This window comes from Alternaria arbusti (genome assembly GCF_024043155.1).
Source record: "Alternaria arbusti strain BMP 1465 chromosome Unknown scaffold_26, whole genome shotgun sequence".
NCBI lineage: Eukaryota > Fungi > Ascomycota > Dothideomycetes > Pleosporales > Pleosporaceae > Alternaria > Alternaria arbusti.
Genome location: NW_026249966.1, coordinates 77,414 through 89,743, shown reverse-complemented (window position 1 = coordinate 89,743; position 12,330 = coordinate 77,414). Strand labels below are relative to the sequence as shown.

Below are 12,330 nucleotides of genomic sequence, written 5' to 3'. Positions count from 1 at the left end.
ACTACAATGCAGGGTCTAGAATCCACACTCCATGTTCCGCGGAATACAACCCACGAACGCAAGGGAGATCTACAGGGGAAGAAGCGGTCAGCTAACGTGTATATGTATAGCATCGTTACAAATAACAACAACTACCCAGGCCAGCATCGCTGCTCGAGAAAGCATACCCAAGCACAAACACCTATCCGACCAATTCCTACCATAATAACCAAGTGCGATATTCAAGATGTGCTCATACACATACTCGTGGTATTACTGTAACCACGACTACTACATCTGGTAGGCCCTTCCTTCTCCTCCTACCCCAATCTCGAACTCCAATCTAACACCTCCCAGGGCCAACAGCATCGAAGTCTGCTCCTCGCGCCTCCTCTCGGGCTACTCCTACGACGCCTGGTCCATCGATATGTGCTCCAAGATGAAGATCGAATGCGGCGGCTTCTCGAATTACTACTGCACTGATTGTTCGGAAGATGTGGCGTTGGAGTTTGAGTTGGATGAACTGTAGATGCGTGGATTGGATGGATGCGCTTCACGTTTCCTTTCGGTTGACGGGGAAGACAAGTGAGTATGATAATGCAGGGTGAGTGAATGTGTGGAGTTGAGTGGATTGCGCGGAGACGGATTCCACGTCCGATAGCACATGGCATGGAGCTGGCTTGTCCTGCAGGGCGACTGCGCGTAGCGATGTGACAGCACGCGTGCGCGTTTGAAGTTATTGGTCGGATGAGGCTCACCGCCTTGTTGATGCACGTCCTGTACCGTCAGCCTCGTGCATGCTGCATGCTGCATGAATCCCACGCGGTACTTTCCTTTTCACGTTTTCGGCCTGTGTTGGACGCGCTATATCTTTTCATTATATGATTTGGCTTATCGGCGCACGCAGGCGCATTCACCGGCTTCTAAGCCTTGTTCGAGATGGGGTTTCTTGGGATAGGCGTTATGAGAGACCTTGGTCGATTTGTTGGTTACTGCTATTATAAGCTTGATTGCAGCATACTGATCGCATGCTGTATAGCATTGACCCAAATTTCCATCTGCCTTGTCCCTCCCTGTAATGTGACATCCAGTCCTCACTCTGTCAGACTATCTTCTGCCGTCTTCGGGCTGACACCGTATCCCTCCTCTAGTGTCCGCTTGACCTGCTCAGCTCGCCTCCTTGCATCAATGTACATCATGAACTCCTGGTAGGTCCTTGGCATGACCCTAATGTTCTTCGGTACCGTGAACGTGTAGTTGAACTGCCCTGTCGGCTTGCTGTGGCCATGCTCCACATCTCGCACCTTTGAGTCAATCCTAATCTGCACTCGTGTATATTCGGCTTGATCGTCGACCTTTTCGTCCGGCGCGCCGATCAGCGGCGGGTCTGTGTATACGACTGTGGCCGTGAGGTATAGTATGCTGCCGACAGGCACTGGGTTTTGGAAGGTGGAAGGATCGAGGGAGACGAAGGTCGGGCGAGCGTGTGCGAAGGCTGCGGCGGCGGTGAAAGCGAGCTCGAAGGTCTGCTTGAGGAGGAAGCCACCGAAAATCATGAAATGATGTCGGTTGCGGTATTGCGGCTGCATGATCGTCGCGGTCTGAAGACGCGTCGCATCCATAAAGACAACGTTATCGGGTTTGCGTAGGTCATCGTAGGGGTCTGCGATTGTTAGTTGGGCGATGAGTAGTGGTAGCGATAGCACTAACCATGATACTGCAACTGCTTTTGCCAGAAGGCGTGTATGAGGTCGCTCTCGAGATCGTTCGGCGTATGCTTGAGCAAAGAGGTGTCTCGGCGCTCCTTTCGCACTTTGGAATTACGCTCGCCCAGAGCATACAGGCGTTTCTCTTCGGGCGTCTCGACGATTAGAGGATTGACGTTTACGGGCCTGCGGACCAGTTAGCTGCCAGAATCCTTACCCACTACAATTCGGCTGTACTTCTTTGTGCCAGGATCCAGAGAGACCATGGTGAAGGTGCAGTTGATCAAAACGTCCTCGTCTTTGGCCTGTTCGCCTTCCTTAGGCGCTTTGGCAACCTGCATAGTGATCTCCAAACTGCTTCTGCCAGTCGCATAGGTCACGCGGCCAGATAGTTTTAGATCACATATCTCCGTCAGTGGGGAGTGAATGGTAATGCGGTCGCAGCTAGCCGTAACAGTAGTCACATCGTCTCCGGTATGCTTGTACCTGTTGTAGCATTCAGACCAGGTCAGCTACTACGCGTAGCTGTTGAACGCTTACGCAATGATGCCGGAGAGAGCATCGAGATCCATGAAGATGGTTCCGAGCCGTATATGCCCTGAGGCGTTAAGATACGTGTCGAGGATCCATGGGTCCTGAGCCAGCGGGAGTACAACCGAATGGTAGCTCTCGCTCATACGTTTCCCTGTCAGCTTGCGATCTTTGGGTACTTCGGGCTTTCCTGAAGGCTCCGTAGGTTGGTTTCCCTCTGACTGCTGTTGGCGCAAGGCTTCTATCCATGGGGTGCGCACGCGCATCGACGTGAGCTCTCGAAATACGCCATCGGTGCGTCGCGAGGGGCTGCAATGAAGATGTCTTCGACCAATTGAGCCCGCGACTGCTACCGGAGACCTGCAAATGGTGTTTTGGGGCAATGCAGCTTGACTGACGCGCCGAAGCGCGTTGGTGGTGAGGCTCCTCATGTTGCGACGCGAGGTGGAGGTTGCAGGAGCCGCGAGCCCGCGAGGAAGCAACAACCCTCAGGGTGCTTGCCGAACCCATCTCTTGGCACCGATAGCGATGCATCACAATCTCAGACCCCGCCGCTCCACCAATCTCTGCAATTCTCATGTCGCTGCCTTCGCCTCCTCCACAGACCGGAGTCTGGTTGGATGATAATGTCGAGATCAATTGAGCTCGGGCGCGCAGTGCTCAGCTCGCCTGCCACTGATCACGAGCTTTGGCTCACAACATTGATCACCATCTCACCAAAACAGGATGCGGCTTACCTCCAGCAGCTAACATCAGCCGAATATCTAGACGCGTTGACGTCTGGAACCGTATGGGTGAGCCGTGGACATGACATGCACATTGACATGACGCTCAGTCTACGCGATGAGCTCTTGCCTAATAAGCAGTTGCAAGACCTCGCAAATGCGGTTCTTGATGCGCCAGTAAGTATACTCGCTCTTGTTTGGGGTGGATGTTGACAAAGTACAGGTTTGGGATCAGTTGACGTTGGAGCCAACGCATCGAACAGATATCGCAATGGACCCCGGGACAATACGTCTGGACATCAACCACTCCTCAGTCACGAGCATGCAAGAAGGAAAGAAGCGTCACCGACTCTTCTCGGATGTTCCAGCGGTAGACATTAAACCGCCCAAAGGAATCGCGTCAGTCTCACTCCTGTCCATACGCATTTGCATGGACATTCTGGAAGCAAGCCCGCGTAGGAGGCCCGCAGTGAAACGAACGACTTCATCCCCGGGTGAGCGAAAAGTAGCGACTCTAGAAGAAGAGGACTCTGATGCACTTTTGTACGAGATTGAACTCGAGGACTTATCGCCTGCTGGACACATTAACAGCACGTCAACTGCTCCGAGGGCTTCTGCGCACAGGAAACGAAAACGACCAGCTACAGAGGGTGTGGTATCGACTCAATCAGTATCACTTGAACAGGCCGAAACATCGAAACGAAGGCGCAATCGACCGACAAACGATTCTTCGGTGCGGCGAAAGTCCCGCACGATTTCTAAATTGCCAGAACAGATAGAGATCGCCAGCATGGTCGATGGAGCGTTGCGTTTGTCGATTTCTGGTACTCTCAGCAAGGCCCCGATTGGACTGAAGGCCAAAGCGAGCACTTTCCGCCTAGGGTTAGCCGATGTTGCTCCTGCGATATGGAAGACCGGATACATAGTCGTGAGAGAAAGATGTTTCCCATCCTATGTACAGTGCTAACTCATAAGCAGGCATTGTCCCAAAGAGCTCATCTCCTACCCACCATCGCTTGTTCCATCCGCCGAATCGGGGGTGTAAAGGCAGCATCCATCTCGTTAAGAGAAAAGATAAAGGACTTGAAGATGATGGCGCATCAAGCTCCGTCAGGTCGTTTAGATCCAACACTATCTGACACTGATTATGAGCCCACTAAAGCTGAGTCAGCCATCGCAAGCCATCTATGGTCACAGTCCCAACGAAGTTTTATGGATAAGCTCATGGCCCCGATCAAACCGTGTGTGGCGTCTATTATTCAACAAGCCCAGCCAGACTCTGACGACATGCTCGCGGATGAGGAACAAGCCTGGCAGCATACTCAGCCCACTACATCATTCCAGACTGACGGCCTGCACGAGTGTTTCGAAGATGAGTCGGCATTGACAGCGGGTCCCCAAGCGACCCAACAACAAGGGCGATCTCTTGACAGCCCAGGCTTGCTCTTCGATGTTCGCGATGATGACGACCTGCTCCTCGACTCGCATTCCCCAAATGCAACATCGGCCACAGCGTGTCCAACAAATGAACAGCTTCATACGCCCGGCAGCCCAGCTACATATCCGCTCTTTACACCTGACATGTATATTCAGCAGTCGGGTGCCTCATCAACCCAGACTTTACAGCATCCGTCGCAACAGCAGGCGAACGCCGAGCAAGAATTTTTACATCAAATGTCAGCTGAAGGTGACGTTGATCATACCGAGGATCTGCTGCTAGTCTCTTAGACACAAAGGGGTCGCACTTGGACTTCAGCTCACTAGCATCGTTGTTACAGGATAGAGTTTCGGCTGTGTAGATTTTCGGCCGAAGCGAGCTAACAGCCGTTTCATTGAGGAAGGGCAGTATCACGTGGTCGTTGGTATGGCTCCGAAGATATTTATATCCGGTTACTCTAATTGTGGCTTTTCATAGTCGGCTCTGTTATTGAGCCTCACGGAACTACCCTGCGTTCCTACATTCTGCCACCGGTTCTACGATAGCATATGGGTCGACTTTGGGAACAATTACCCCATGGGCCTATCTTCGACCATCCATCGAGTCAGCAATGGGGTGATGCATGTGTAGGTAGATCACAGCTTCCAGGAACGCCCTTCGAATAAACCGCCACTACCTCGCAACACGGAGCATGAATCGTGTACATATACGGTCATCCTCACTCCGGAGTCCTCCTACACTCTAGGGTGGCTTGGCTGGTGGCTAAAGCTGCACATCATCCTGCAGGTCCTGCGTTCAACAGGAAAAGGACCTGTACATCTCGAGTTGGTCCCTGACGGCGTGCGCCTCCACAGAACGATTTTTCAACTCCGATCCAACTGCCGTGGCGCGGACTCAAAGAAACTTCGACTACCAGAACCCCTTCTGCACCAGACAGACTGGTCTTGTTCGTATTTCCGGAGTGAACCGCGTGGCGTAAACAGGTCCGCCCAAACTTTCCTGTCACTCAACGTCGCCGATGTCCAATGATTCGCGTCCTCCACTGCCGAGGTTGCACTAAGCGAACCAAGTTTTGTTTCGGAATGCAAACACTCACGAAAGTTACCACATACTCAGCAGCCGGCAAAGCGAAAGTGGCTGCTGTATCTCGGAGGTCAGCGGCTCTTCGTGTAACATGCCTGCGAGAGCTGCGAGACGGCATGACATTGTTCTGCAGCTGTTGTACGCTCTCCAACGTCGACCTCGTCTCTGAACGTGATTCGCGCCCCACCAGCTGCACGGGAGGTGATCAATTTCGGCTATCGGGCACAGGCCGTGCCACGTCCTGAGAATCTGCGATCGGAGGAAAGCACGCTCAGTCTCCACCTCACTACTGTTATGTGCCGCCGTACCAACGGCAGGTTTGCGAGCATGGCGACACATGTCAAGTCGGCTCTTCCGAGTCTACCACTCGAACGGGCCATCGGGTTGAAAGCTTTGCATTTCGCAGCCGCCTCCTGGGTTTGAACATGGCTGGCTGTTGTCATGCTAATGGCATAGTCCTCTTTGATATACACGGCACGGCGTTCCTACAATCGAGGCCTTGAAGCGTGGCGTTCGTCGCTTGCGCAGAACCATTGGAATGACAGGGCGCTTCGAGTCGAGAAGGTGCCTTGCGAAGATCCATCACCTTACATCATGGTGGAGACCGACAATGTTTCAGTCAGTTAATGGTTGTTATACCGATGCTCTGGATATGCGGAACATGCCCAGAGCGTGTGCGACATGCCCATCCTGGCCAAATCACGCTTCATCAGCGTCAGCTTCCTCCCCGCGGAGACGCCCTCGTTGCCGTGTTGGCGTTCTGAATGAACTCAAATTACCACCCGTACCATATGTCTTAATACCCGGGATCAGTCGGCCAAGGTACCAGAGTTGAGTCTGCACGCTAGCTTCGCGATGACATCTGGCCCCATTCTAGGCCGCATGACACTCGCCTCCGGCCGTGCAGTCCGCGGTCGGTGTTCGTCGCTTGCAATTCACATCCCGCTCACGAATTCTACGCTCGCACGTATTCGTAGGGAAAGCACGGTCGTTCGGAGATCCATCAGCCACGTTTGTAACATAGCAGGAGACCACGGCCTGTTGGGGACAGATGCATGACTAGCGGGCCGCGTTCGCTGCGCGAGTGGCTAGAAGGTCAGGCCGAACGGGATTCGTGAACTTTGAAATTACTCGAGGCCACGCCGCGAAGCCACTACACCTAGGCTAATAGGCCCAAGCCGTATCAAGGTCGTTTGCATGAAGGGGCCAGAGCTGTGGCGTGGAAAACTGGATTGGCGCCATGGGCATCTCGGCATGGAGAGGGCGGAGCTATGTGATCGGTCCCAGCAGACGAGTGTGGAGACTTCGTGCGACGGGGTGTCGCTGTCATGCCTCCCGCACCAGACTAATCAGGCGCAAACTATGTCCTCCACTTCAGCGGACGTCTAGAAGGGGACACTATCCACCGGCGCGAGTTCAGGTACAAACACGCAGAACCCTCTTTTCAGCGGCTACCCCTCCGATCGACTTCTAAGTTTTGACTGCTGCGAGGAGAACCTACATATACACATCTCTCCGCATACGCGCGATTGGACCCCGAAAAGACATTAGCTTACAAGACGCTGGTCACCTCCTTACTTGGATCCTCAAAACGAAACACCGAAATCGCCTTCCTGCGTCGATCTGCGGTGTATGATGCAAACCACTTGACTGTGACGAGCTTCATCCAAGATACACATCCAGGGCGATTATACCGGTGCGGTTCCGCTCTGCTGACTTCATCTCACTTCACTCCTCTTCTGTAAACGTAGGTAGTGAGTAATCTCTCTCGTTCATCAATGCAACAAACATCAACTGACAGAGTGCAGCTTTCACAACTGAGGAAGTGCACGTAAGGCGTATTATCAGCCTCACGAGAGTACGACATCTCAACACACTTAATCAACAACTGCTTCGTAATGTTGAACCCCGCGATCGAGACCAAGTACCCGCTGGGGAGCAGACCCGCTATATCTTTTCTCCCTGCACTCATTGTGGGTTCATACATTGTCAGCCTCATTGGTGCTTTCACAACTGTAGAGTTGCTACATCGGAGAGTTTCAGGAGCAGGATGGCGGTCGTGGTATGTTCTGATCTTACATCGTTGTACGACAACCACTAACTCCACTTTAGGGTACAAGTAGGAGGCTGCGCAGTTTCGTTCGGACTGGTGGCTATCTGGTGTATGCATTTCGTCGGCAACAGGGCGATCGTGCTCGGTGACGGAGAAGAAGAGATTCAACTCTACTACAGTTCGACTTACACCGCTGTATCGGCTGTCCTACCGGTGGTCGTCATGTTTCTGGGACTATCGGCTGCGGATAAGTTCTACAAAGGAAGCAAAGGATCTCTCGTTCGGTTCGCATCACTGGGAGTATGCGGTGTTTGCGGAGGGGCGGCTGTAACAGAGATGCATTACCTGGGAAACAACGGCACTACCAACTACCGGATCATCCTAAGCTGGCCACACGTCGTTGGGGCCGCATCTATCGCTGTGGGCGCTTGTCTCATTTCGTTCAGTCTCTTCTTCCACTGGAACAAGCATTGGATGAACAACGTCTGGCGACGAATCATTGTGGCGGTCGTACTCGCTTTGGCCGTGTGCGGGATGCATTGGACTGCCGCAGCTGGTACCTGGTATGAGATCCGCGGCTACCACGATGGCCCTGGTCAAGAGAGGAACACTAACCTTATCATCTCTCTATGCCTGGTAAGTCCCTCACTCTACGGAGCCCACGCATTGCTAATCGAGACTCAGTGCCTGAGCGCATGTGCTGTGTGCTTCCTTCTTGGCTTCATCAAGCAGCGCCAACGTCGATTGGAGAAGAACCGAGCGCAGCAGGTCGTTCTTGCTATCGCTACATTCGACCCCGAAGGAAGACTACTCGTCAGCCAAAGCGGACTGATGCCATGTCAGACCATCACCCACCAGTTCCACCAAAGAACCTTTGACGACGAATTCAACACATCGCATCCTGTGTTCCAGTGGATCTTTAGAGTATCGCGCAACTGGACCGGCATTTCCGACCTCATCCCCACGATGCGAGAGCATCTACAAGCGACAGGATACCTCCAAGCGCCTACTCATGGAAGCAATAGCCGATCGTCTCTGGAAGCCGATGACGACATAAGCTACTCGGCTACATTCCGGGAGCTGTTCTGCGTCACAGCTCACGAGATTGCGCAGACACTTGACACGAGCCTGCAGAACCTCGGAAATCTTTACGAGGAGGTCTTGACAACGGGTACGGTGATGAACCGCGCAATCTGGACAGGCAACTACGGTAACAAGACCATCGTGGCTGCAGACGTAGCGACAAAGGACCTAGAAGCTGGAGCGGTCAACCCCATCCTATTCGGAAGAGGTCAGATGCTTGTACTTACAAAGAAGGTCGACACCATCGAGGCACATCGGCTACACAACCTTGGATACGGATTCGCGAGTGTCGAGCAGGTCAGCGACCATTTGGCTCGCAGTCTGCAAATCCCGCGCGATGACCTCGAGAACCTTGTTGGGCGCCTACAGGCTTTCAGCGACAGGCAGCTATCCCTTCCCAAGAAAGGCACCTACATCGGATCCTTCCTTGTGCAGCCCAAGCCCGGTATGCGAGGCCTGGACGTCATAGTACCGCGAGCTACACCTGGCCGCATCCCGATGGTGAAGCTGAGCAGCGACGAGCTAGACAGTCGGCAGCTGAACATCCTCACGACCTTCAACGGCTGCAGTCTGGACGACTGTTTGGTGCGCATCAACAAGCGGACCGCGACCGACTCGGAGGACGATCTTTTCCTCGACAAGTTCCGCAACAGGATTATGGAACTTCTGCGAGACTGTCCCGAAGAAACTCTTCATCGTTCAGTGTTTTCATCGCAGCAGATTGACATGATGCACGGTCAGACCGAGTCCAGCCAGGCCACGCTTTTTGCTTTCTGCGGCATCAAAGAGATCTACGTGCAGTCGCTGCAGAGCCTGACACTGAAGACGATTCCCCTTTCATTTTTCCAAACGTACCTGAGGTCACAGCCAGGATGCGCCGACCACGCGATACTGGCGCAGAAGAACCACAAGGAATTTAGCAGTCTCCGACGCGTACCCTCCATTGCCAAGATGCCACCCAGCAGCCGCGGCGGCAAATGGACTCGCGGTTTACGTTCGAAGCGATCGAATTCAACGGAGCTGAGCTGGCAGCAAGCAGACACATGTTCGGAGAAGGGTCTGGTCAACTGCACCACGCATTCTCAAGCTGAGCCTTCGTCGCATCCATGGGGAGGCATTATGGTCACTTCGACCCAGAACATCCATGTGGACGAGACCAAGGCGGGTGCGAATGTAGAGCTCCATGATCTTGGTGTTCGCGCCAATGTTGGTATGGCGGAGACGGAGCAACAGACGCTGGCAGACCGACTCATGTCCATCACGACTGCGTTCCGCGACCCGCACGCGATTCGCCCGCCAGGCTACCACGGTATCCGGAAGTAGATACCGTTCATCACTGGAACGGTGTCTTTTCAACAATTTTTTCTTTTGCAGCATTTCTGGCGTTGAGGTTGTTGGCATTGAAATACCCTTGATAATGATATGCGATGACACAACGAGGGACATTCACGATCCATGGGAAGGCGTTTGGGATCTGGGAGCTGCTTCAGGGCTTTGACAAAAAGGTGTAGAGCTTGTAATCTGTATATTATGTATGAAGAAGAATAAGGAAGATGTATTTGAACAAAGACAATATGAAGCACACTTGCAGGCCAGAGGCGTCCGATAACGCAGACGGGCCCGCAATGGTGGGAGGCTTGGCGAATGACGCTCATCCGAACTTTCTATGCCCCACGCGCGAACTGCCCCAAAAACATTGACTCAACTCCGGCTGCAAGCCACTACCAAAGATCAGCTAGTGTGCACGCCCTCTTACAGCATACATCCATTCTTGACCCCATTGGAACTTCGAATCGACCGCCGCCATCACCTTCCACCCGTCGCGACCAGCCCGCCCTCGCGGCCCCTCCACAATGTCTTCGCCCACCACCACCTCGCCAGCCCACGAACTCACCCCCCTCGCAACCCTCACACCGCCCTCCAACTCGCGAACCTGGCAATCCGCGCCGCACCCCTCCCTCCCCATAGTCGCAACCGCTTGCTCCGATCGCAGCGTCCGCGTATACAGCTTAACCTCCTTCACGCTCCTACATTCTATAACGGGTGGACACAAGCGCAGTGTGCGGACTGTGTCATGGAAACCAAATACGCGCGGGCAGAGTGTGTTGGCGACTGGGAGTTTTGATTCCAGCGCTGGGATATGGCGGAGGGAAGAAAATGGTGGGGGACGCGAAGAGGACTTTACAGGTAGAAGAATCGGTGCTGCGGAAGACGACGACTCCGACGAACGCGACGAAGCAGACGACTACCAATTCTCCTGCATCCTCGACGGCCACGAATCCGAAATCAAATGCCTAGCCTGGAGTCCCTCTGGCCAATACCTAGCAACCTGCTCCCGCGACAAGAGCGTGTGGATATGGGAGGAGCTCGAAGACGATAACTTTGAAACCGTGGCTGTGCTGCAGGAACACGATGGCGATGTCAAGAGCGTGGCGTGGCATCCCGAGGAAGATTTACTGGTCAGCACGAGCTACGATGATACGGTTAGGTTGTACAAGGAGGATGCGGATGATTGGGTTCAGGTTGCGTGCATTGATGGGCATGCGAAGACGGTTTGGTGGGCGGAGTTTGAGGGGAGTGGGATGGGGGGGAGGGATTGGAGGAAGGATACATTGGACACATCGGATGCGTCACAACAGCAACGATCAGAATATATCACGGAGCTGGAACGATCGGGACCGCGACTCGCGACGTGCTCGGATGACTGCACGGTAAGGATATGGCGCCGGAAAGCGAAAGAGGGGGATGACAACGCGAGTAACAAGACGGGCGTTCCTAGTATCATTCGCTCGGCGGCTATCGACGAGGAGTGGTATCAAGACGCTGTTTTGCCAAGGGTTCACGAACGCGCTATCTACTCGGTTTCTTGGAGTCGGAGGACGGGTATGATTGTTAGTGCGGGGAGCGATGGTAAAGTTATTGTATATAAGGAGAGGTGGAGAGGGCAGGCTGGTGGTGATGAGATGGAGGTTGATGGCGCACAGGAACAGGGATTGACGGAGTGGGTGGTTGTTGCGGAACTGTTTTCTGGTCATGATGTCTTTGAGATTAATCATGTTTGTTGGGCGAAGAGGGCGGATAAGGGGAAGAGAAGTGAAGAGGAGGAGGTTGTGCTTACTACGGGGGATGATGGGGAGGTGAGGGTTTGGGTGTTGGATGAGGTGGATGCATCGAGCGCATGAGTGTACTGTGTAAGAGTGTATATACTGATGCTAATAGAGCTGCAATACAGATTATAGAACGCTGATCTTCGATGCTCAGACTTCAATACTCTGCTCCTTGTATGTTTATGTTTTTGATTATGAGGATTACGACATTGGTTTCGGCGTGACTTGACCGCAACAACCAGATATGCGAATGGTATTTTCTCCAATGTACGCTGTAGACCTCAACATCTGAGTACTTCGACGTAAAGGCATGATGACACGTTCTCAGATCAGGCACAGGGTCCAGAAGTTGGCAGGCCCCTGTCACATGCGAATGATGCAAATGCGAGGAATCAGGATGGGAAATGCCACACGTGGGCCATGTTGAAGCTCTCAACCAGTCCGCTCGCGTCAAGAGCGTGTGGCGCAGGGAGCGTTGGGCGGACTGGCGTCATGCCAAGGTGCTGATCAGATCAGGATTCAAGGAAGCGCGAGAATTTACGGACGGCAGCTAGACGCAATCTACGCGTGTCCAGCATTATACTAGCCACGCCGTCACCGTCTATCTACTGTATCTACTGTCTCA

At 53.4% G+C, this 12,330-nt stretch overlaps 3 protein-coding genes across 3 annotated transcripts; 2 read left to right on the top strand and 1 right to left on the bottom strand.

Annotated features, from left to right (window-relative positions):
• Positions 1-226: 226 nt before the first annotated feature.
• J4E86_010859 (uncharacterized protein) lies at positions 227-508 on the top strand (the record flags this gene model as incomplete). The annotated part of the gene is made up of 2 exons (XM_051451353.1): positions 227-279; positions 337-508. The coding sequence occupies 2 exons, from the start codon at positions 227-229 to the stop codon at positions 506-508; spliced, it is 225 nt and encodes a 74-aa protein (XP_051297473.1).
• A 565-nt stretch (positions 509-1,073) lies between these two features.
• Positions 1,074-2,482, bottom strand: J4E86_010858 (uncharacterized protein; the record flags this gene model as incomplete). The annotated part of the gene is made up of 4 exons (XM_051451352.1): positions 1,074-1,642; positions 1,690-1,871; positions 1,923-2,171; positions 2,226-2,482. 4 exons carry the CDS (start codon positions 2,480-2,482, stop codon positions 1,074-1,076), a joined length of 1,257 nt encoding a protein of 418 aa, XP_051297472.1.
• Positions 2,483-10,451: 7,969 nt separating this feature from the next.
• Positions 10,452-11,845, top strand: CIA1 (Cytosolic iron-sulfur protein assembly protein; the record flags this gene model as incomplete). Its single annotated transcript, XM_051451351.1, has 2 exons — positions 10,452-11,735; positions 11,831-11,845. The coding sequence occupies 2 exons, from the start codon at positions 10,452-10,454 to the stop codon at positions 11,843-11,845; spliced, it is 1,299 nt and encodes a 432-aa protein (XP_051297471.1).
• Between the last annotated feature and the right edge of the window lie 485 nt (positions 11,846-12,330).